Here is a 26,374-nt window from a genome sequence, read left to right as displayed (position 1 = left end):
TTGCTCTGTCCAGTTCTCACCCACTTTCTCTGTATATCCCAATAGTGATAGCAAGTTCAAAATACTTTCTTCCTGTTTATTCCTTGCCATGCTCTACAAACCACCCAAATACACTATCATCTTGTTTCCTCATTTTCATTGGTTTATTTCCTGCTCCTTCTATTCTTTTCCATTTCTTTACTTTCATCCTCTTGCCTGCCTCAACATTTTCCACCATTTATTTCTAGCCAACTCCAACGCTCTCCATTTATTTTCCGCTGAGTCCATTCTGCTGCACTTAATTATTTCAAACTGCAACCTTTACCTCACTCCATTCCAACACTGCTCTCAGCCACTCTCCACTAATTCTCCAGCACCCATTGCTCACCTCCTAACTTCATTTCCCCCAACCATCCACTCGCCCTCAAATGCCCACTAGCCATCAACCAGACTGCTAAATTTCTTAACTGCCCACTTCCTATTTTCTACTTCCTTCAACTACTCAACGCCCTCCATACCTACCACCCTCCTTCCAAATGCTAACTAATCCCTCCCGAAGTATTCAATTCCCCAATCACCAACCCACAAACATGGATTGAAAATTAGTTAACAGACAGGAAACAGAGAGTAGGAATAAACGGGTCTTTTTCGGAGTGGCAGGCGGTGACTAGTGGGGTACCGCAGGGATCAGTGCTTGGGACCCAGCTATTCACAATATATATCAATGAATTAGATGAGGGAACCAAATGTAATATTTCCAACTTTACTGAAGACACAAAACTAGGTGGGAACCTGAGTTGTGAGGAGGATGTAAAGAAGCTTCAAGGTGATTTAGACAAGTTGAGTGAGTGGGCAAATACATGGCAGATGCAGTATAATGTGGCTAAATGTGAAGTTATCCACTTCGGAAGGAAATCACAAAGGCAGAGTATTATTTAAATGGTGATAGATTGGGAAATGTTGATGTACAAAGGGACCTGGGTGTCCTTGTACACCAGTCACTGAAAGCAAATATGCAGGTGCAGCAAGCAGTTAGGAAGGCAAATGGTATGTTGGCCTTCATTGCAAGAGGATTTGAGTCTAGGAGCAAGGATGTCTTACTGCAGTGAGACCACACCTGGAGTATTGTGTGCGGTTTTGGTCTCCTTATCTAGGAAAGGATATACTTACCATAGAGGGAGTGCAGCGAAGGTTCACCAAATTGATCCCTGGGATGGCAGGACTGTTGTATGAGGAGAGATTGGGTCGACTCGGCCTGTATTCACTCGAGTTTAGAAGAATGAGAGGGGATCTCACTGAAACATATAAAATTCTGACAGGGCTAGACAGACTGGATGCAGGGAGGATGTTTCCCCTGGCTGGGGTGTCCAGAACTAGGGGTCACAGTCTCAGGATATGGGGTAGGACATTTAGGACTGGGATGAGGAGAAATTTCTTCACTCAGAGGGTGGTGAACCTGTGGAATTCTTTACCACAGAAGGCTGTGGAGGCCAAGTCACTGAATATATTTAAGAGGGAGCTAGATAGATTTCTAGACACAAAAGGCATCAAAGGGTATGGGGAGAGAGCAGGAATATGGTATTGAGATGGAGGATCAGCCATGATCATATTGAATGGCGGAGCAGGCTCAAAGGGCCGACTGGCCTACTCCTGCTCCTATTTTCAATGTTTCTATATTTCTATGCTGACATAACATCATTTGTTTTTGACTATCACACAGCCTTGTTCAGCCTGCTAAGTGGGATTTTCTAGAGTGCGGACTACTCTTTTCTCGGCAGTGTTACTCTATGACTACTACCAACAAAAATGTACTCAGCAAGGTGAGCCAACCATTTCAATTCTTACTGGAAAACCCCAATATGGAAAAAGGCATTCAACCTAGCAACCCTGACAAAAACAAATTGGCTTCATTTTCATTTCTGGCATGCCAGTCTCTAGGGGTGAGCATTCTAACTTATCTGTAAATTCTTGTTCAGGTTTCCCCTAACAATCTAAACCTATATATATATAAATAAAAATCCCTAGACCATCTTTTTGAAAGGAAGCCTATTGGAGCCCCTCTTGGGTCACTGCAACTGATACTAAGAACCTTCTAAGGTGCCAAAGACATTCAGATACACAAACACACTTCTCCCTATCTAACATCAAAAGGAAATCATTCGCTTGGACACACAGCTACAGAGAATTGTTGGGTAGTTTTAAGAGACTACAGATTTAAAAAAATTACACTTTACCATTCTCACCTTTTCCATTTTCTCTACCTTTCGCTGTTCATTTTAATTTGTGTACTGTTAAAACATTTTCCTTTTTTCTATCCTAAACCCTCACCCCCATGTCAATCAAGGAGGGGGAGGTGGCAATTTTGGTTAAAGAAACAATTACAGCTGTGAGGGGGGATGATATGTTAGAAGGATCATCAAATGAGGCCATATGGATTGAGCTACGGAACAAAAAAGGGGTAGTCACACTACTGGGAGTGTATTATAGATCCCCAAACAGTCAGAGGGAGAGAGAAGAGCAAATATGTAGGCAAAAGTCTGAGAAGTGCAAAAACAGTAGGGCAGTAATAGTAGGGGATTTCAACTACCCTATATTAACTAGGACACAAACAGTGTGAAGGGTTTAGAGGGCGCAAAATTCTTAAATTGCATTCAGGAGAACTTTTAAGCCAGTACGTTGCAAGCCAACAAGAGAGGAGGCAGTTCTGGATTTAGTTTTAGGAAATGAAGCTGGGCAGGTGGAAAGAGTATCAGTGGGAGAGCACTTTGGTGGTAATTCAGTTAGATTTAGCATAGTTATGGAAAAGGACAAAGATAGAACAGGAGTTAAAGTTCTCAGTTGGGGAAAGACTAGGCTAAGAAGTGACTTAGCAAAAGTGGACTGGAAACAGTTACTTGAAAGTAAATCAATGTCAGAGCAGTAGGAGGCATTTAAGGGGAAGATTCAAGGGGTGCAGAATAAACATGTTCCCACAAAGAAAAAGGGTGGGGCTGCCAAATCTAGAGCTCCCTGGATGTTAAGGAGCATACAGGGTAAGATAAGGCAGAAAAGGAAAGCTTATGTCAGACACCGAGAACTCAATACTACAGAAAGCCTAGAGGAGGATAGAAAGTGCAGGGGTGAAATTAAAAAGGAAATTAGGAAAGCAAAGAGAAGGCATGAAAATATATTGGCAAGTAAAATCAAGGAAAACCCAAAGATGTTTTATAAATACATTAACAGCAAGAGGATAACTAAGGAAAGAGTAGGGCCTATTAGAGTCCAAAAAGGTAACCTATGTGTGGAAGCGGAAGATGTTAGTATGGTTCTTAATGAATACTTTGCGTCTGTCTTCACAAAAGAGAGGGATGATGCAGACATTGTAGTTAAGGAGGAGGAGTGTGAAATATTGGATGGGATAAACATAGTGAAAGAGGAAGTATTAAGGGGTTTAGCATCTTTGAAAATAGGTAAATCATCAGGGCTGGATGAAATGTATCCCAGGCTGTTAAAAGAAGCAAGGGAAGAAACAGCAGAGGCTTTAACAATCATTTTCCAATCCTCACTGGATACAGGCTTGGTGCTGGAGGATTGGAGGACTGCTAACTTTGAACCATTGTTTAAAAAGGGAGCGAGGGATAGACTGAGTAATTACAGGCCAGTCAGTCTAACCTCTTTGGTGGGCAAATTATTGGAATCAATTTTGAGGGACAGGATGAACCGTCACTTAGAAAGGCACGGAGTAATCAAGGACAATAAGCATGGATTTGTTAAGGCAAGGTCGTGTCTGACTTACTTGATTGAATTTTTTAAGGAGGTAACAAGGAGGGTCGATGAGGGTAGTGCATTTGATGTAGTCTACATGGATTTTAGCAAGGCTTTTGACAAGGTCCCACATGGCAGACTGGTCAAAAAAGTACAAGCCGATGGGATCCAAGGGAGAGTGGCAAGTTGGATCCAAAATTGGCTCAGTGGTAGGAAGCAAAGTATAATGGTCGACGGGTGTTTTTGTGACTGGAAGGCTGTTTCCAGTGGGGTTCTGCAGGGTTCAGTAATAGGTCTCTTGCTTTTTGTGATATACATTAATGATTTGGACTTAAATATAGGGGGCATGAATAAGAAGTTTGCAGATGATACAAAAATTGGCAATGTGATTGATAGTGAGGAGGAAAGCTGTAGACTGCAGGAAGATATCAATGGACTGGTCAGGTGGGCAGAAAAGTGGCAAATGGAGTTCAATCCGGAGAAGTGTGAGGTGATGCATTTGGGGAGGGCAAACAAGGCAAGGGAGTACACAATAAATGGTAGGATACTGAAAGGTGTATAGAAAGTGAGGGACCTTGGAGTGCATGACCACAGATCCCTGAAGGTAGGAGGACAGGTAGATATGGTGGTTAAGAAGGCATATGGAATATTTTCCTTTATTAGCTGAGGCATAGAGTATAAGAGCAGGGAGGTTATGCTGGAACTCTATAAAACACTGGTTTGGCCACAGTTTGAGTACTGTGTACAGTTTTGGTCACCACATTACAGGAAGGATGTAATTGCACTAGAAAGGGTACAGAGGAGATTTACGAGGATGTTGCTAGGACTAGAGAATTTTAGCTATGAGGAAAGATTGGATAGTCTGGGGTTGTTCTCTTTGGAACAGAGGAGGCTGAGGGGAGATTTAATTAAGGTGTACAAAATTATGAGGGGCCTAGATAGAGTGGATAAGAAGGACCTATTCCTTGGCAGAGAGGTCAATAACCAGGGGCATAGATTTAAAGTAATTGGTAGAAGGATTAGAGGGGAGCTGAGGAAAAATGTTTTCACCCAGAGGGTGGTAGGGGTCTGGAACTCATTGCCTGATAGGGTGGTAGAGGCAGAAGCCCTCAACTCATTTAAAAAGTACCTGGATATGCACCTGGAGTGCTGTGACCTACATGGCTACGGACCAAGTGCTGAAAAGTAGGATTAGGCTGGGTGGCTCATTTTCGGCCGGCGCGGACACGATGGACTGAATGGCCTCCTTCTGTGCTGTAAATTTTCTATGATTCTATCATTCAGTTAAACAGGTTGTAGTTTTTAAATTTAAGCCACTGGCTTAATTTTTCCCCATATTTTTTAGGTAATTGAACTTAATGATGGTAGGTTCTGGAACTCAAGCCAGTGAAATTATTTGATGTATCCTCCCCCAACCTCCCCCACTTATAATCATAAAATTATTGTATACAGTAGCAATTTTATGCCATCACAGGATCAGTACAACAAGACTGAATGCACTAAATAAAATGGTGGCGTATTCTTGGATACACAAACTTACATAATTGGTTCTGTAGAAATACTAATACAGTTCACAAGGATAAATCTGATCCAGGACTCGCAAAAAAATAAACAGGAGGAATTTTTTTCACTTTCCATTTATGAGTCTAAATGGGGTAGAGGAGCAGAGGGATCTGGGGGTACAGATACACAAATCACTAAAAGTAGCCACACAGGTTAATAAGACCATAAAAAAGCAAACCAAGCACTGGGGTTCATTTCTAGAGGGATGGAATTGAAAAGCAGAGAAGTTATGTTAAACTTGTATAGAACCTTGGTTGGACCACACTTGGGAGTATTGTGCACAGTTCTGCTCTCCGTATTATAAAAAGGATATAAGGGCACTGGAGAAGGTGCAAAAAAGATTTACAAGGTTGATACCAGAACTAAGAGGTTATACCTATTAGGAAAGACAGAACAGGCTAGAACTCTTTTCTCTAGAAAAGGGAAGACAGAGGGGTGACCTGATAGAGGTCTTTATGCTTATGAAAGGGTTTGATAGGGTAGACGTAGAGAGAATTTTCCACTTCTGGGGAGTCCAAAGCTAGGGGCCATAAATATAAGATAGTCACCAATAAATCTAATAGGGAATTCAGGAGGAACTTCTTTACCCAGAGAGTAGTTAGAAAGTGGAACTCGCTACCACAAGGAGTAGTTGAGGCGACTAGCATAGATGCATTTAAGGGAAAGCTAGATAAACACATGCGGGAGAAAGGAATAGAAGGTTATGCTGATAGGATTAGATGAAGAGGTTCGTGTGGAGCGTAAACACAGGCACAGACCAGTTGGGCCGAATGGCCTGTTTCTGTGCTGTACATTCTATGTAATTCTATGTAGTTGGTTTTAATATAACTTCTACACAAACCTTTAACTCTTGAATCTTCTGCTTTTGGCAATCCACTTCCTTCTGAAGTTGTTTTCTTTCAAGCTGCAGTGTCTCAGTTGCACAACTCTGTTGCGATGTCATTTCAGCAATGTTTTCCATTTCTTGTCGCAGAACGGTAAGCATCTTATCTTTTTCACTAATCTCCATTTTCAGTGAATCATTCTCATTCTGCATTTTCTTTAAGTGTGTAACAGCTTCTTCAAACTGATCACAGATGCTCTCCTCTGTTATTTTCATCCTATGGATTTTTTGACACTTATCTTCAATTTCAAGTTGCAATTTACTTTTTTCTATTGCTTCATTTTCCAAACTTCTTTCCTTTTCTTTTATTGATTCTCTCAACTGACAGATGCATAATTCAGTTTTGTCAAGTTGCTGTTTCTTCTTATTAAGCTCCTCTCCAGTTTTACAAAGCTGCTCTCTACAGTTCTCATATTGGTTGATTAAGGTTGTGATTTTTTCTTTATCTTCATTCCTTTGCTCGTCTGAAGAAGCCTATAGTAGAACATGGAAAAATCATGTTAAGACTATCTAAAATTTTTATTCTAAAAGAATCCTGTTGATTTCAACCTTATAGTATGGACCTTGACCTTTTACCTAATTTCTCAATTCATCAAAAAAGCTGTCGTAAATTGTTACGCAAATGCTCGGGCACCATTCAGTACCAAAGCCTTCTCAGCATTTGCCAACATATAAGCGGGAAAGCTAGAGAAAAACAGTCAGGGTGTGCAAGAGACTGGTGTTTTCTCTCTGGCCACTGGGGATGATGTTCGAAAATCTGCCTGACCTGCATTCTCAAAATTGGTTAGTTGCACGTTCTGCTGCCTGCAGTGTTTCTGCTTTCAGATATGGACTGCTGACCCTACATTTGAAGAATGTCTTGTGGTTAGAGAAAATACGATGAGTAGAGCCATCCTGTATTCGAGGATAATTTTCCAGAGTTTTAGGGTGCTAAATTGGGCTGTTATACGGCCCCTCCGACATCTAAGATGGCGTCTTGGATGCGCACGCACTTTTCCTGCATGACATGCGCCAGACGCCATCTTGGTATAGGAGTTAGCGCAGACGCAGATAACGAACGCTGGAGTCATGTGAAGTAGGGAGAAAATGGCTTCAATCAGTGTGCAACGCTGATCTAAAGTGATAGACACCATTTTGGGACTTACCGCTCAACTCAACGCACAATCTGAACCCCGACCATCTGAACGTGTCTTAGAGTGCCTGGAGGACCCCCACCAGCGCTATTTAAAGGAACCATGCAGGATTTACAGGTTAGTGGCTGGATTATTGCCTCTGGTTGCCAAGACATTTGTAACTGTTTTTGGAGGTCTCCTAGACGTCAATACTAGGACGCGGGGACATAGCCTAACATTTAGAGCCAGGACGTGCAGGAGTGAAGTTAGGAAATGCTTCCACACATAAAGGGTGCAAGACATTTGGAATGCTCTTCTGCAGACAGCAGTTGATGCTAGCTCATGTGTGAATGTTAAATCTGAGATCGATAGATTTCTGTGAACCAAGGGTATTAAGGGATATGGGGCTAAGACGGGTACGTGGAGTTAGGTCACAGATCAACCATGATCTCACTGAATGATGGAACAGGCCCGAGGGGCTAAATGCCACAGCCACTTGCTGCCTCTTGATATGCGCCACCTTCTCCTGCAAGAAAGCGGACGTGTGCCTGGGTGATGTGCCTCTCATGGATGAATAGCTGCCAGTGTGCGTGGCCTGTGAGTTGTGGGTGGGCGGCTTGAAACAGTGGTAATGTGTAACGGCGAGAGGAAGCATCTGATTGGAAGAGTTGAGTACTGATAGAAAGAATTTATTGGTATGTGGGGGATTGGGGTGTAGTGCGAGGTGCAGTTGGTAGGAGACACCACTTGACAGTTGACCTCACTCACCTTGACCACTCATGTCAAAGCACTGAACTTCTTCCTGCACTGCATCCATGTTCATGATGCTATGCGCCTGGCATTGACTTCGTCACCTGCTGCCTCCCACTGCCTTTTGAGTATATGTCTGGAGGGCCGCTTCCCCCCCCACCCCCACCGTGGATATAGGATGTCCCTCCTTCTGTCCACCTCTTGCACCAAGGTCTCTAGTGCATCAGCAGAGAACCTTGGTGCACGCACTCTCGCAGGCCTGGTACCAACTCAGATTGGCAGATTGGTGAGGTCTGGCATGCAGATTGGAGGATGTGGGATTTAGTAATGCGCAACCTTTATTCAATGTTTTAACATAACTCATCAGTGTGTAAACATAGGAATGGGATCTGCATCTGTGTTTTACGTGTGTGATGTCTGATCTCTGTTCAGACTCCATGCAGAGAGTAGATTGTTATTTTCAGCAAATAACAGGTACAAGCTACCTTTAAGAGATTTCTAAAAAAAATCCTCCCTTTAAGAGATGGAGCTCCCTCTGGTGGTGAAAAGTGCAAATTGCATTCATTCCACGTGCAAGGCCCGGAAAGGAACGCCGGTTGCAGGTAAGTGCTCCCTGGGGACCAAACTTGCGTCTTGTTTGCCCAGGGTCCATTCGGCGCGGGGTGGTACGCTACCATCGCCCAGAACGGACCCTTATCCAATTTTTCCCCTTAGTGTTTCCCCAAAACCCCTTGGGAATAATAGAGAAAAACTTTGTAATCTTTCAAATTTGGGAGGTGTCAAAGATGCACTGAAAAGCCCCATTACAGAATGTACAGAATTTGAAGTAAGGGTATATGTGGTAGAGGACTTCTTACTTAAAGAAAAAAACAATAAAATACTTCCAAGCAAGAGGTTAGATGAGTGACTGCTGCAAATTTAACCAGGGACAACAACTTGCATTTATAAAGTGTCTTTAGATAGAAAACAGTCCAAAACATTAAGTGTGTTGGGGGCGGGGGAAGGAAGGGAAAATAAATAAAATAGATAAAAGAATTACCAACATTAACTTCTCGAGATAATGAAGAACTTGCTGGGCCCAATATGCAAGAATGAGGGTGTTATAGTTTCATAACTTGGAACTGGACAGTTCAGAGGCAGAAATGTTCATTGTCCCACTGGGATAGCAACAAAAATTGACTGCTTCTGATGAAAGAAGAAAAGGAACAGATGACTAGTCTATGAGAAGGGTTCTTTGGCAGTATGGCAGTGGAACTGGTTCACTTGTTGACCCAGTAGATAAATCACAAATTAAATCTGTATTTTTTGGGGGGTAGAATATCGCAAATGACAAAACTGAACTGTCCAAATAATTTGACAACCTAATTCATTACATAACACAATAAGAGTGATGCATTTTGCCAATGGGTTTACAAAGAGTCACTTGCAGTGGTTTCCCAGGATCCTATATGACTTATCCACTCTTAGCGATGTCAGCAGCTCTAGAGCATAAGCATCAAACCACTTGCTGAAGGTCTCATTAACGAAAGTGCAGGGAGCAACACTCCCACAAAACCTCATAAGAACATAAGAACATAAGAAATTGGAGCAGGAGTAGGCCAATCGGCCCCTCGAGCCTGCTCCGCCATTCAATAAGATCATGGCTGATCTGATCCCAACCACAAATCTAAAGAACACAAGAAGTCGGAGCAGGACCCGGCCACATAGCCCCTGGGCCCTCTCCGCCACCCACAGGGCATTGACCGATCCGAACTCAGCCTCATGTCCAATTTCCTGCCCGCTCCCCATAACCCCAGTAGTGGCAGTAGTGGTAAGGTATTTTTTAAGAACATTAGTCAGTCTCGTTGTCCTGTATGGACATCTGGCATCTCAATTTCCAAGACTAAGGCCATCTAATCAGTGATTGCATCAGGTGCTAAGACATTGAAAATTGCATCAGGTGCTAAGACATTGAAAATAAACATATAGGGCGTCATTTTAGCACCCGCTATCGGGTGCGTTCCTGGCGGGGGGGGCTCCTGGCGGGGGGGGGCTCCGAAAATCGGAGAATCCTGGAGCGGGACCGGAGCCCGCCCCGAACCCGCGCACTTCCGGGTTCCCCGCTGACGCGCCAGCGTGCGTGCGCAGCCCCCGCTGGTGGGAATTCCGCAGGCAATTAAAGCCAGCGAGGTGCCACTTAACAGTATTTATTTAGGTATTTCAGGTCATTAACTGACCTGATTAAGGGATTATGTGAGGAGGGGTGGGATTTTAGAGCAAACTGGGACTGTTTCCCACACTGGGGGAAACACTCCCAGGTCAAATGGATGTGTTGCAGCTGTCAGCCTGTGGCAGCTGCAAAGGTCCATTTGACAGGTGGTGGGGGGAGACCCTCACCCATTGCAGGAGGCCACTCTGTCACTTGGGATAAAGTTTGGCCTCCACCACCCTCCTCCTGACAGTCAAAGTCACCAACCTGCACTGCACTGCTAGAGACATGTACCTACCTTGCGGACCCCCTCAGATGTACATCTTGCGGATGGGGGCCACCGTAGCTGCAGTCATGACCTCCTCGGAGGGCGAACAGCATCACCAGCCTCGCCATCCACGCCGTCCACCTCTGACACGTGGAGCTCCACAACACAGTGCCGTGACACATCCACCTGCAGAGCAGGAGGGAGGGCAACCACAGAGATAGATGTGTCACAGAGGGCACTACGCTCGCCACAGGGTCCACAGACCGAGGCTCAGCCTCCTGGACCTCTCTGAGCAGCAGTGCACACGGAGGCTCAGAGTCACTCGACATGTAGTCGTGGACATCTGCAGCCTCTTTCATGCCGAGCTGCTCCTGGCTGGCCCGAGCACCATCTTCTTACCTGTCGCTGTCAACGTCACCACTGCCCTCAACAACTTCTCCTCCGCATCCCTCCAGGGTGCAACCGGGGACATCGCCGATGTCTCTTAGTCGTCTGTGCAAAAGAGCCCTGCAAATACACCTACACCCACTCTGCAGTGACACAATGGGTGGCATCAGTTGTGGGTCCTCATAGTGATCCTCAGGAGAGGGCATTATTGCACAAACCAGACAGGATTCGCGAAGACATGGCAGTAGTGGTGCCAATATAATATGTAATGTGAGTTGGTCAGAAATTCAATATAAGTAACACCTATGACAAACCCTCAAACACCCTTGTGCATCCCCTTCATGCTCACGACACGTTTGCCTTACGCTGCCTACTGCACATATGTGATGCATGCCCTGTGGCTGCAGCACAGGTAGTGGCAGGTTGAGTGAGGCTGACTTTGAAAGAGATGCACGAGAGGGTGAGTATGAGATAGAGCCATGAGATTGTATGAGGATTGGGTTGAGTGGCAGTGGTGGGATGAGTACTAGCGAGGTGAGTAAGTGCAGGTGAGATGAGGATGAGGTTTGAGTGGGTATGAGGGGTGATGTGACAGAGTAGTGTTGGCAGTGCTGAAGGAGATGTGGGGTGGGGGCAGTGATGTGGCAGACGGAGTGTAGGGGAAAGACTACGTGTACTCACTTTGGCTGACCTACTGAGGTCATTGGAGCGCCTCCTGCACTGTATGCAGGTGCGCGATATGTTGGTTGCGCTGGTGACCTCCTCTGCCACCTCGAGCCAGGCCTTCCTGGTGGCAGAGGCAGGCCGCTTCCTCCCGCACGCCGGGAGGAAGATCTCTGACCTCCCCCTCCTCCTCACCCCATGTATTGATACCTGGAGTGAGGCATCATTAAACTGGGAGCAGCTTTCCCCCTGGGCTGCTCCATGCTGTAATTTTTGCTATTTGTTGCAGCATCTGTCAGTGGAGGACTGCCCCTTTAAATAGAGCTCCTCCAGCTGACAGATCTTACTGCGCATGTGCAGCCCGCCCGACGCGCAGATCAGCAGTGGGGAACCCGGAGGAGCAGGTAAGTGAATCCAATTAGTGGATTGGATGCTACAATCGCGCGGGAAGCTGACTAATTTCACCGGGCGCGTTATCCACGTGCCTGATAGCCCCCCTGCCGAGAACACGCAGCCCTGCTAACATCGGGCCCTTTGTGGCTTGGTCCACTGCCACTGAGAGAGGCAGAGTAATCTAGAGTAGACTTGGTAACGATGCAGGAGACAATTTGGTTTTGTTACGTGAAATTCTACCTAAAATGTATGACACAAGCTTAAGTTGTGATTTACTGGGTTAGTGTTCACTACTTCCATTCCCATACTGCATAAAAACTCTATTGACAGACCAGCCAACTTCTTCAAAAGCAGAAGATCATTTTTCACCACCCAGTATAACAATAAATATTTTGCTTCTAAGTTGGCCAATTCCAATTTGCCGAAACCAAGGTATCACTGGGGTATAAAGCATCACTATTTGTTCAGTACTAACTAACCTGACATCGCAATTGATCCTGGTACTGCTCCTTCAGAGTGTTTATCACACTATCCAGCCGCTGAATTTCCTGATTTTTGCAATCCAATTCCTGCTCCAAGTTTTCAACAGAGATGCTATTATTTGTGCCACGATCCCACAGTTGCTGGTTTTGTTCTTTTGCCACTTTGAAGTCCTCTTCAACTTTACAATAGTCAGCCTAAAAGTCAAACATATAAAGCTAACTAGAATTTGAAAAACACAACTGCTTACCCCAAAGTACTGATTAGGATAGAGTTCTGGAGTTTGGGAAAAGGGAGGAGATAAGGGCATGCAGGGTTCAATATGCCAGAAAATTCATTTGGCAGGACCTCATGAACGTGTAGCAGATCCATGGGTGCAACCCGTTTCTTTCTCCCCTCCTCATCCCTCACCCTGACCAAGAGGTCCTGACGTCCTCCTCCTTCCGCAATAAAAGTTAAACTGGAGCCTCGGGATGAGCTTTGCAGAACCAGGAAGCCACCGAACAGAAAAATGAGCACACCGTCTAGGGGGCAAAAGTCAGACAGCTCTATGGAGTTTGGTAATGTCCAGGGAGATGGAATGTACTGGCCTCAAGAAGGTGCGGGGGGGGGGGGGATCCCAGGCCAGGAAAACAGTAAGGGCGTTCTTGTTTTGATTTTGAGGGGGAACAATGCTTGGTGTCTCTAGGGAGGCCTGGGTAAATCCCCATTCCCCTTATATCTATTGCTCTTGTTCTTGTATCCTTCAGTCAGTGGGAATAGTCTGTTTCTATCTACTCTGCCCCATTCCTTCATAATTTTAAACACCCTCTGTCAAATCACCCGTTAATCTCAGTTTTGATTAAAACTGCCCTCATTTTTCTAAGTCTTTTTCTATATTTATATTTCCTCATACCAGCCAGTATCCTAGCAAATCGACGCTGTAATCTTTCTATTGCCTTCCTGTATTGTGTAGCCCAAAACTGCACACAGTACTCCAACTGTGGTCTTACTAAGGTTTTATATAGATTCACCGTTACACCTCAACTTTTATATTCTGCACCTCTTTCCAATATTCTATTAGTTTTTTATGGCCTTATCAACTTGAGGTGCTGCTTTTAATGGCTTGTGAATCTGAGCCCCAAATCTTGTTGCTCTTTCACATCACCCAGCTTTCCCCCAAAGCACAATTATTACTTTTTTTTAACCCAAATGTACCATCTCACAATTTACTGAAGATGAATTCCATTTGCCACTTTCTTTTGCCCATTGCACCATCTCATCAATATCCCCTTACAGCTTCCCTTGGTCCTCACAATTATTTACTACGCCTCCTATTTTATCGTCTGCAAATTTGGACACCTATATCCAAATCATTGATGTACACAGTGAACAGAAGCGGTCCTATAACAGAACACTGTGAGACACCGCTATGCATTTCCAACCACTCTGAGAAACTCTTCTTAACTTCCTACTCTCTGTTTCCATCCTCTAACCAGTTTTTAGTCAAATTTGCTACCCTCCGCCTAATTCCATAACTTTTAATCTTCTCCAATAGTCCGCTGAGTGGTACCTTGTTTAAAGCCTGCTGAAAGTGCACGTTCACTACATCCACTCCCTCATCCATCATAACTGTCCACCTCTTCAAAGAACCCTATGAAGTTTGTCGAGCACAAACTTCCTTTCTGAAATCTGTGTTGACCGCGTCTAATTAATTTCTCCCAGCTGCAGCCCATCGGCTGCTGAACCCTCATCCATGCCTTTATTAACTCCAGACTCAACTATTCCAATGCTTTCTTGGCTGGCCTCCCATCTTCCATAAATTTCAGCTCATCCAAAACTTTGCTGCCCTTATCTTAACTCACAGCATTAACCAATCACCCCAGTGCTCGCTGACCTACATTGGTTCCCAGTCTGGCAATGCCTGGAATTTAAAATTCTCATCCTTGTGCTCAAAACCCTCCATGGCCTTGCTCCTCCCTATCTCTGTAACCTTCTCCAGCCCTACAACCCTCCGAGATCTATGCGCTCCTCCAATTCTGGCCTTTTGCGCATCCCCGATTTCCATTGCCCCACCACAGCCAGCCATGCCTTCAGCTGTCTCGGCCCTAAGTTTTGAAATACCCTTCCTAAACCTCTCCGCCTCCTTTAAGACACTCCTTAAAATTTACCTCTTTGACCAAGCTTTTGGTCATCTGTCCCAATATCTCTTTATGTGGCTCAGTGTCATATTTTGATTGATAACGATTCTGTGAAGCACCTTGAAGGATGATGCCCATACCAATCAATTATGCAAGCATGGCTACATATTTATCCTTTGCTGTTTCGAAAAGGGTTACAACTACAAACAGCATTTGGGTAATGGAACTGAGATGCAATTCACACCTTATATTTGTTAGCTCGCCAGCTTTAGCTGAGTTAATTCAACGACGGTAAGGCAAGTTTCAGGCAGACTTCACACTTGACAGCAAAGACGAGTGTTACACAAATTTATCATGAGAAAGGATCCATGATCTTTCACAAAGATTATAAAAGCAAGAGCTAACACCAACCAAAGTCTGAGAAGGGATTGATTGGTACCTAGCTTACCCAACCGAGATATGCTTTAATTTGCAACACTACCTAAGATGGTATTGGTGCTTTGCCTTCTCGTAAATTTTCCAAAAGCAATTTAACTGGAATATCTTCATTACAGAAATAAAATCAACTGTAGAGATTGTTTGGGGATCTGAAATAGAATTAACAATAATATATGGCAAAAATATATTTTCTGGTGTGAGAGAACAGAGATGTGCTGCTAATGATGAGAGAAAAGAACCAAGGGCACGGCTCAAACAAGGCATTATAACAAAAGTGGCAGTAAAGTCTTCTGACTTGTACATGATGTGAACTTCTTGCAGGCAGTGTCCTCAAGTCACAGTAAAAGAGGAGGTAGTTGAGATACTGGATGAGCTAAAAATTGATAAAAAGGAGGTACTGGAAAGACTGGCTGTACTTAAAGTAGGTAAGTCACCCAGTCCAGATGGGATGCATCCTAGGTTGCCAAGGGAAGTAAAGGTGGAAATTGCAGGAGGTACTGGCCATAATCTGCCAATTCTTCTTAGATACGGGGGTGGTGCCAAAGGACTGGAGAATTGCAAATATTACACCCTTGTTCAAAAAAAGGTGCAAGGATAAACCCAGCAACTACAGGCCAGTCAGTTTAACCTCAGTGGTGGGGAAGCTTTTAGAAACGATAATCCGGGACAAAATTAATAGTCACTTGGTCAAGAGTGGATCAATAAAGGAAAGCCAGCACGGATCTGTTAAAGACAAATCGTGTTTAACGACCTTGATTGAGTTTTTTGATGAGGTAACAGAGAGGGTTGATGAGGGCAATGCAGTTGATGTGGTGCATATAGACTTCCAAATGGCTTTTAATAAAGTGCCACATAATGGGCTTGTCAGCAAAGTTGAAGCCATGGAATAAAAGGGGCAGTGGCAGCATGGATACGAAATTGGCTGAGTGACAGGAAACAGACAGTAGTGGTAAACGGTTGTTTTTCAGACTGGAGGAAGGTAATACAGTGGTGTACCCCAGGGGTCAGTACTAGGACCACTGCTTTTCTTGATATATATTAATGACTTGGACTTGGGTGTACAGGGCACAATTTCAAAATTTGCAGATGACACAAAACTTGGAAGTGTAGTAAACAGTGAGGAGGATAGTAATAGACTTCAAAAGGAATGGGCGCCAGATGGCAGATGAAATTTAATGCAGAGAAGTGCGAAGAGATACATTTTGGCAGGAAGAATGAGGTTGGTAATGTGAACTAAATGGTACAATTCTAAAGGGGGCGCAGGAACTGAGCGATTTGGAGGCATAAGTGTACAAATCTTTGAAGGTGGCAGGGCAGGTTGAGAAAGTGGTTTAAAAAAGCAGAAGGGATCCTGGGCTTTATAAATAGAGGCATAGAGTACAAAAGCAACAAAGTCATGTTGAACCTTTATAAAACAGTGGTTCGGCCACAACTGGAGTATTGTGTACAATTCTGAGCAATGGAAGCAAATTCATTTGTGGCTTTCAAAAAGAAATTGGATATGTACTTGAAGGGAAACATTTGTAGGGCTACGGGGAAAGAGAGGGGGAACGTGACTAACTGGGTTGCTCTTACAAAGAGCCAGCACAGTCTCGATGGGCCGAATGGCTTCCTTTTGTGCTGTAACCATTCTATGATTCAAAGTCATTTTCCTTTGTGGGATGACTGCAATTTCTACTTTAATTTAGAAGTTGACCAAATGAGGAAGAAGTGTCTAAATGCAAGTTTGTGAAGCCAATTAAAAACATCTAACAACTTTAATTAAATACAAAAAAAATCTTTCCTCCTTAATATTAAATGTACATGATTTCAATTTGACAATTAAGCAGCTGATAGACTTACCATTAACTGTTTGATTTGGGCGTTCCTGGTTTCTGACTCTTGCCTGAATTCATCTCTTTCTCTCTTGGTATTACAAACCTCAGAATGAGATTGTTCTACTTGCCTTTCCAAGTTCTCTATCTGATGAAACAGCACAACAGTGCAATGAAACTATACATCAGTTTGAACCAAATGCCTGAAACACAGCGTAAGTACATTGTTTAATGTGTACTCTGATCTCCCTATTATGTAGTCAATAACATTTCATGTTGCTATGCCAAAACTGAAGTAGTCATTTTAATTTGTTTCATTTGCAACTGTTGTACAGTTGGTGTTATAATACACTGTATAATGAATACACATTACATTGTTTATATGCATTATGTGATAAACCCTGAAAATTAGCATTAATACAGGAGGCTTGTGGATTAATTAGGCAGCTGCATCAACCTTTCCTAAGTTTATATGGTTGGGAGGGAAGTATGCCCTTTTCAGATATTGCTGCAAGAAAAAAAAATGAAACCCACTTGCATTTCTCTTTTGCTAAGTGTGTCTCTCATTTTTATAATAATGTGGCAGGAAAGGGCAGTGTTGCTGATGTCAAACAAAAGACTAATTTTTTTTGTGTCAGTACACGTATTTGTTTTTAGTCCGAAGCAATTAAAAGGAATCATTGTATAAACAGATGTGCAACAGACCTTGTCTTCGTATATCCTCTTTGCTTCCCGTAATTCAGATCGCAGATGGCAGACTGTGGACTCCAGGTCTGTTAGCTGTCGTGCGTACATTGTGCTCTGATTCCTTGCCTGTTCTCTGGATGCAGGAAAAATATTTATTTTATTTTTTCCAATATATATTATCAGTAAAATTGGTGAGGATTTAAATGTATCTTCTATAATCACAAATATTATTATGCTCCAAGCAGCAACACCAGTGAAACAAACAGAATGGGAGAATTTAATATTTACATGTTTTATACCCCTGAAATATTTGGTACCTTCGTTAGGGTCCTCCTTGTTTGTGGAATGTTATCCCCAAAGACCCGTTAAATACATTCCCAAAACCAACAAGCTCTGACTAAGCAAACATGACCCTAAATGGTTTAACAAACAAATTAAAGCAGAGATAAAGAGGAAAAATAGGATGCACAAATCCTGCAGGGGGAAGGGGAAGGTGTTCACTGGGATGAACATAAGAAACATGTTAAAAGTGTAATCAGTGGAGCAAAGAGTGACCTGGGAAAAGGTACAGCAGCTGAGGCTAAGCATAATGTACAATGGATTCTACAAACCAATTAGAAAGATGTAATGTACTAATTGATTTTTCTGTAGACCTTCCTATACCTTTCTGGTAGAAGTCTATACTTACTGTATAGCCTCCACTTGGTTCTGGAAACTTGTGGCAAAGCTGCGAGAACGGTTTACTTTTCCAGTTAGTGCTGACAACTCTTGTTTGTGTTCATGATTCAGCTGCTCTATTCTATGAAAGAATGATTAGTGGTTAACTTGTGATTCACCACCTGGTGCCTTTTTGTTTTAAAAGATACACCCAAAAAAATATATTTAAAGATTACCATCAAAAGATTCTTTGAGTGGATTTCAACATTGATGCCCTTTTAAAGAAGAACACCAATTAAGAATTATGAACAACTTCTAAGTAATTTTTTCTCATTTATATCTACTGACTTTTTAAAATACAAATAGATCTTCCATGGCAATGCTCATGGGGAGCTAAGACAAAGTGCAGTATTCAGATTAGGGAGAGTTAGAGGGTAGATGATAATTGGACCCAGATGGGGAAGGAGGAAAAGAGGGGAAGGGAGGAAAGGGAGAAAAGGAGGGGAGATAAGAAGAGGAGACAAGGATGTAATAAACTGGATAGCCAGGTGGTGAAGGATAGAATACTGGAGCCTGGTCTTCAGTTGCTTCCAAGCCTTTATTCATAGAGCTCCATATCACCCACTCCAAACCCCAGATCAACTCTCATATAAATGGATACAAGAGAGCCTCAATTGATACGCACCACCTGAATACAATTAAGACTAATTGATATAAATCATATGGGTACAATTAACAGATTCCCATCTCTCTCTTTAAATAAAAAAATTAAACTTTATATATACAATACAAACAAAAAATTTCAAAAATCAAAAGCTTCCATACTCTGAACAACTTATACTATTCAAGCATTACATTGTGAGGCGACCCTTCTCCAGGACCTCTAATAATTTCTTTGTACATGTACCTCTTTTAGTAAAACAATTCGACAGTTGATGGCGTGAATCCACCCATTTAATTTTAGGGATTTCTTTTCTTTCCAGCATTTGTTTCAAGCCAGCAAAGTCAATCCGTAATCTTTTCTCACTCACATTTTTTGTAGAGTGTACATTATCCCACAATGAACGATCATCTACATAACATTCAATGGGTATACTATCTTCAGTACTCCCATTGTACAGGATGTCACTCAAAATATTTGCCAAATAGAATCCCATATCACTGCGTCGACAAGAGCCAAGGTGCCTCGTTCACTTCTATCAACTGCTCAGAGTCCAAGATTTTATAATTAATTCCAATTAATCGTGAGGAATGAACTGTAACAGTTTGATTGCCACGATGGACAAGTATTGTCTTACCATCACGACCTATTACCTTACCAGGACCTTTCCATTCCCTATGACCCTCTCTTTTATAGTATACCAAATCTCCTGAATTGAACTGTGTCTGAGATGGTCTAATACGATGCCTCATCGCTCTATGAATTTTCTCTGATACCTCAGCCTTGATAAAAGCATGTCTCCCTGCATACATAGCATTTAAATGCTCAGAAAAAATGGCACTAATTGCAGTATCTTCTAGAGCAGGAGGATTATCACAAAGAATAGAAGGTAATTTGGGATTGCGCCCACAGACTAGTTGGTAAGGACTATATCCTCCAACCATCTGAGGACAATTCTTTGCATGAACTGCCCATGCTAGGGCAGTTAACAATTTACCCTCTGGTCGATCAGCCAAAATTTTATGCACCATGCTATCAATCACAGCATGATTACTTTCACAAAGACCATTGCTAAAAGGGTTCTCAGCTGCTGCATTGATGACAATTATATTCATAGTCTCAAACATATCTCTGAACTCTGCATTAGCGAATTCGCTTCCATTATCAGTCAAAAACTTTGCTGGAGCCCCAAGTCCAGTCCCTATTCATTTTTCCACAATTTTATCTAGTATAACCTTCTTCTCCTTACTATGTATTAGTGTAGAAATACTAAATTTTGTAGCCAGATCAATAAAATGTAAAATGTAGGGAGTTGGGGAGAGTTATAGAACAAAGAGATCTAGGAGTACAGGTTCATAGCTCCTTGAAAGTGGAGTCACAGGTGGATAGGGTGGTGAAGAAGGCATTCGGCATGCTTGGTTTCATTGGTCAGAACATTGAATGCAGGAGTTGGGATGTCTTGTTGAAGTTGTACAGGGCATTGGTGAGGCCACACTTGGAATACTGTGTACAGTTCTGGTCACCCTATTATAGAAAGGATATTATTAAACTAGAAAGAGTGCAGAAAAGATTTACTAGGATGCTACCGGGACTTGATGGTTTGACTTATAGGGAGAGGTTAGACAGACTGGGACTTTTTTCCCTGGAGAGTAGGAGGTTAAGGGGTGATCTTATAGAAGTCTATAAAATAATGAGGGGCATAGATAAGGTCGATAGTCAAAATCTTTTCCCAAAGGTAGGGGAGTCTATAACGAGGGGGCATAGATTTAAGGTGAGAGGGGAGAGATACAAAAGGGTCCAGAGGGGCAATTTTTTCACTCAAAGGGTGGTGAGTGTCTGGAACGAGCTGCCAGAGGCAGTAGTAGAGGCGGGTACAATTTTGTCTTTTAAAAAGCATTTGGACAGTTACATGGGTAAGATGGGTATAGAGGGATATGGGCCAAGTGCAGGCAATTGGGACTAGCTTAGTGGTATAAACTGGGCGACATGGACATGTTGGGCCGAAGGGCCTGTTTCCATGTTGTAACTTCTATGATTCTATGATTCTATAAACCATTTCTGTTTTTGTCCCATACCTTTAGATCCATAGCAACTACCTCATTAAAGTCACGAACTAATGGAACACTCACAATAGGACACGGGGGCGTCAGTCTATACTTCTTACAGATTTCACAGTTCTCACTAATCTCTTCTATTAGCCTCATATACTCATCAACTACACCTGCATCTTTTAGCAGGAATTTTAAACGTTGACAAGTAGGGTGGGCAAATTGTCAATGTCACTTTAGGACAATTTTTTTTTCTCTCTTATCCTTATCGCCTGATGTCATTAATACTTGCCTAACCTGCTGATAAGAAACATCAGGTTTCGTTAAGGGGATACAATAATGCCCTGACTGGGTAAACTGCAGATCAACCGATTTCCCAAAGATGATTGCCTCATCGTGTTCCATGTCAAGTTTTACTTTTGCCTTTTTCAGGGAAGGTTTACACAAAAGCATAGGTATCTCACTAGAGACTACATCTGTACTTATAAAATGGCTTACTCCAGCTATCTCACATGGAATTACCACTCTTGAGTGACCTCAAGGTGTTGTAATCTCCAAACCTAAAACATGTAGAACTTTTATATTCCTTAACCATGCGTCAATCTTCACTACTTAGTGAATCAAGATATCATTTTAACCAATCTACCCCGCATACAGTTGAAGTACATGCACTATCTAACACCGCACAATTAAAGGAATCCGCGACTAATACATTCATCACAGGATTAAAACTCCCTGTGACCAGTATAATCTGTTCATATTCATTATTATCTTCATCCTCTTCCTCAGAACTACTTTCTTCATGCGTCATTTCAAAGATCCTGCATCTTCATTTTGGGCAATTCACCTCATGATGATACTTAGAATCACATCTAAAGCATCTCCTGATTTTTCCTTGGGTCTTCCTGGAATTCACTTGCCCGTTATTACTGTCCCAATTTTGTCTTCTGTTGATATAGCTAGATTTGCTTTGCCTGGCTGTCTTTAATCCTTCCATCATATTGACGCCTACATTTGTATTGAAAATTTTGAAACCTGGTCTGGCTCCTGCGTTTAGTATCTGGAACATTTTGAAACCTGGTAACTATCGAATATTCTATTCTTTGTATCACAGTGGAAGGCCTCATTTGTTCCATGAAGGCTGAAGGGAATGGCTGTTTCCCCAGGAATTTTTTTAAGGCAGCAGACATTTGATCCAACAGAGTCTCCTTTTCTGAGAACTGGACGCCAGTTAGGACTAGTTGCCTGTCCATATGAGACACCTTAGCACAATCTAGTAATTTAAACCGATCCAGGGATTCCCAATTTGAACTTTGTCAACCTTTTATACAATTTGTTAAAGTCCATGCTGTACTCTTCCATTGAATGACCATCCGTTTTCCAAAATCTATCAACGTGGGTACGGTAGCATAGTAGTTATGTTACTGAACTAGTAATCCAGAGGCCTGGACTAATAATCCGGAGATATGAGTTCAAATCCCGCCACGGCAGCTGGGGTATTTAAATTCAGCTAATTAAACTAAAAGCCTGGAATAAGAAGCTAGTATCAGTAATGGTGACCATGAAACTATTAGATTGTCGTAAAAACCCATCTGGCTCACTAATGTCCTTTAGGGAAGGAAACCTGCCTCCCTTACCCATTCTGGCCTATATGTGACTCCAGACCCACAGCAATGTGGTTAATTCTTAACTGCCCTCTGAAATAGCCTAGCAAGCCAACCAATTGTACAATCCCGCTACAAATGCGGTTCAAGAAGGCAGCTCACCACCACCTTCTGAAGGCCAATTAGGGATGGGCAATAAATGCCGGCCTTGCCAGCGACGCCCACATCCCATGATTGAATTTTTAAAAATGCTGACCAGGTGTCATAGGGGCTTAAAAGGTCATCTTTCTTGTAGATTTGATCCAGAAATTCTATTAGAAAGGTAAAACCTTCACCATTATCCAAAAGATTTGCATCCATTTAAGAAAATATTGTACTTCTGATTGTACTTTGTTCAGGAAGCGATAACGCCAAGGCCGTGCCTTGTTTTCTCTGTGGCAGTGTAATAACCCGTGCCCACATATCAACCTCATTCTTCCACTGGTCAAACGGTTCAAACTCCGAGAATATCGCAGGGAAATCATACCTCGACGATTTAAACTTGCTTTCTGCCATTTTCCACAATGGCCACTAGACTTGCAAGTTTTTTTTATGTCCAAAAAAAAAATCGTAGTTTCCAACCTCCACCATTCTCTGCTACCATGTAATAAACTGGATAGCCAGGTGGTGAAGGATAGAATACTAGAGCCTGGTCTTCAGTTGCTTCCAAGCCTTTATTCACAGAGCTCCACATTACCCTAGATCAGCTCTCTTATAAATGGATATGAGAGTTCCCAATTAACATTAATTGATATAAATTACATGGTTACAATTAACATGGGAGAGTGAGAGGGGGAAAGGAGGGACAGGAGAGGGCAAAAGGGAGGAGATAGTAGGGAGAGGAGGAGAAGATGGGGGAGTCAGAGGAGGGGAGTGGGGGGGGGAGAGTGGGGAGGGGAGGAGAACATGAATGGGGATGGGAAAAAGGAGTGTCAATGGAACAGGAGGGAGTTAAGGAGAGCGAGGAAACAAGGGAGAAGGGTGTGAACGAAGAAATACAGGCAGGGAAAAATCATCAGTGGGACTGGGTGGGGGGGGTGTTGGAAGATGTCTTCTTCTCTCCACCAGGTTTGGATTTTCATGGGGTTGGGGGGGGGGAGGGGAGGATAGTTTTTTTTCTCAGCCTGGATCGGGGGGGGGGTGGGGCGGGGAAGAGGCGGAGTTCTGACTGGCTATACGTTAGTCAGCCCAAGCCTGGATTTAACGCTGGGAAGAGGAGGGCGTGAGAATGAGGACTTGTATAGTCAGTCTAGCCCCAGCATTATGCACCATGGAGGTAGGGTAAAAGGTTGCGAGCCAAAGCCTGGATTTCATGGTCAGTCTTGGGGAGGGGGAGGCTTTCATACTTAGGAGAAATCGTCGCAGGACCGTGCAAATGCGCTGCTACAGTTGATTACCTTGCCATTTCTCCTCTCACATGGTAGTCACACAAACCATTGCCTGATCCTCCAGTGTCCAGGAGCCAATCTGTGTCCTTCCTTTCCTTCTATCCGCCCGAGTAAAATTTTAACTTTAAACTGGGGTAGGAGGTGTTGGATCAGTTTTATTAGATAATGCCTTGATCATCTACTTGATTATTGTACTAAATCATCACAACCTCATGCACATACTTACCTCTGATCTTCATACTGAGACCCCGTGACTTAAACTTACACATTACTGCACACCCACCCAGTTTCTCTGTGGTGGAAGTGTGTGCTGACTCTCAGAGGCAAATACAGTATCAGTAAGGGATACTGCAGCTAACAGCATGTGACAAGAGTTTTCCAACCACAACCCCACCTACAGGCTTAACAAGTACTGCAGGTAAATGTTGACACTTTTAAAATGAGGTTTTCCATTGACAAAGCCTGATATAGGAGTTTTCAATGTATTCTGAGATGAAATGTTGTGGCCCATTCAACATTTGTAATAAATAATAAAAGATTGTATTCACCAAGTGCTTAAGACATCAGAAAAATGGCTTGAAGATATTGAGCCAAACACTAAAATGAAGAAAAAACATTCCATTTACCTAGCACCCTATCATGTCTCAGAAACATCCCAAAGTGCTTCATATTCAACAAATTGCTTTCAAACACAATGACTGTTGTCATGTATGCAAATGTGGCAGCCACTTTGCACACAGAATGATGCCACAAAAATCAAGAGATTTACCAGTTAATCTGGCAGTGATGTTGAGGAATGTAAGCCGGGATATAGGGAAAACTCCCTCCTCTTCTTTGGATAGTGCCATGGGATATTTAATATGAAATCACTGGAGCAGTCAATGGGGCCTCGATTTACCTTTTCATCCAAAGGACCCTATCTCTGACAATGTAACACTTATTCAGTACTGCACTGAAGTACAGATTATTGCTCAAATCGTGGAGTGGGTTTCCAGGGAGCTGAACAACCACACACAGCTGAAGTAACGAATTCACTGAAGCACCTGGGTGAATGATTGGATCTCTCTACGGATGTCATTAGTTTAGTTCTATTACAGCTTCATGCTCTGAAACTCCTCCCAGCCAGTTCCCTGATTGTGTTATCAGCAATCACTATATGTACACAAATATCAAACAAACAGAAAGATTGAAAATTACAACGTACTAGTAAAAGTAAAATCACAATTCTTTTTAATTGCTGGATTTCTAGAAAGTTGTGCGCAGTGCTTTATGCACACTAGTGGGATCCACTCTAGTAAATGTTTAATCTCAGCTTAGCTGTTGTGGGGGTATTCCTGAGCAAAGACAGCTGCCTCCCCCAGAAGAGGAGGAAACTAGAGGAAGAGTTAGTGTTGGACTTTTGTGTTGGGTTTCCCAGCGGCTGGCATTTACAGCAGCAGTGGTGGGTGATGGGGACCAAGTGCTGGTCAGGCACAGGAGTTCTCAGAGTAACATATCCCCAAAAAGTACTGAAGTGCACACACTCTTGAATTTAATATTGTATCCTCTTTACTAGTTTAAATTGACAGTGGAATGATACTAAATATTATATCATTAGTACATTAATATTGCACCATAACATTTTATTGCTTATATTGGATCGTATAAAATTTAGATTACTTACCTTTGATGTGGTTTTCTTTAAATGCAGCTCAGCCTCTACATAAAAAGGAACGAGTTAGCATTTACTAGGGAAGAGAGAGGGGTACCATGTTGTTTTGGCACCATTTAGAAGTCATATTGGTTCTGTGATCCTCCCATCCCTGCTGAATTGTAAGAGCTAACATTTTTTTGAAATGAATCGACAGAAGAGAAACTGAGTTCATATAATAGTTGATATAAAAAAATACACACAAAAAGAAGAAGCTCTAAATAAATTAAATCAGCAAAGGGCTGAGGGATTGTACGGCAGGACCTTTGTACATGGAGGCTGACCTGCATTCACAGGATGAAAGAAAGCATATCAAAGTTAATAACTTAAATATTCCTCCTTGTTCATTCATTCTCCAGATAAAAATGATTAAGCCAAACAGAGAAAAATGGAGACGGGAATCTCTAGGACGTAATTTTGAGGCAAGCCTCGAGTACAGATATTACATAGCAATTACCTTGAGCTGCCAGATCAAGACAATAATACTTGCGACAGCTTGCAGACTACTCCATGTAGCTGACTTGAGCTCATCAAGATAAACTATTTGTATTTTGGTCCATGATATTGCAATGGCATACGTAGAATGACCCCAAGCTGTTCTTGGTTGCTCATGAGCAAAAATGTATTCTACTACTCATCCTGCCAAATATTGTTTCTATTATGGGCTTCACCAACTGCTAGGTTTCATATATATGCTTGTTTGTTCCACGTAGAACACAAAACTTTACAGACCTAAACAAAATGCTACTTTTCTTCCAGAGAGGAAAGATCTGATGGCAGGTAAAATGTCAGGTACAATTCAAGTACAATTTAAGGTA

At 42.6% G+C, this 26,374-nt stretch overlaps 1 protein-coding gene across 5 annotated transcripts in view; it reads right to left on the bottom strand.

Moving 5' to 3' along the window:
* LOC137325263 (coiled-coil domain-containing protein 158-like) overlaps positions 1 to 26,374 on the bottom strand; it is a 137,979-nt gene that overhangs the window by 53,189 nt on the left and 58,416 nt on the right. For all 5 annotated transcript variants that reach the window (XM_067990174.1, XM_067990183.1, XM_067990146.1 and 2 more), the window contains exons 9-13: positions 18,158 to 18,268; positions 17,488 to 17,602; positions 16,811 to 16,930; positions 12,410 to 12,607; positions 6,128 to 6,643 (exon numbers count right to left, since the gene is read on the bottom strand). In XM_067990174.1, coding sequence (XP_067846275.1) covers positions 6,128 to 6,643; positions 12,410 to 12,607; positions 16,811 to 16,930; positions 17,488 to 17,602; positions 18,158 to 18,268 — 1,060 coding nt within the window. The remainder of the gene's footprint in view (positions 1 to 6,127; positions 6,644 to 12,409; positions 12,608 to 16,810; positions 16,931 to 17,487; positions 17,603 to 18,157; positions 18,269 to 26,374) is intronic.

Source organism: Heptranchias perlo, chromosome 1 (genome assembly GCF_035084215.1).
Source record: "Heptranchias perlo isolate sHepPer1 chromosome 1, sHepPer1.hap1, whole genome shotgun sequence".
Taxonomy (NCBI): domain Eukaryota; kingdom Metazoa; phylum Chordata; class Chondrichthyes; order Hexanchiformes; family Hexanchidae; genus Heptranchias; species Heptranchias perlo.
The sequence above is the reverse complement of the archived record's forward strand: the minus strand, read 5'-3'. Positions and strand labels throughout refer to the sequence as shown.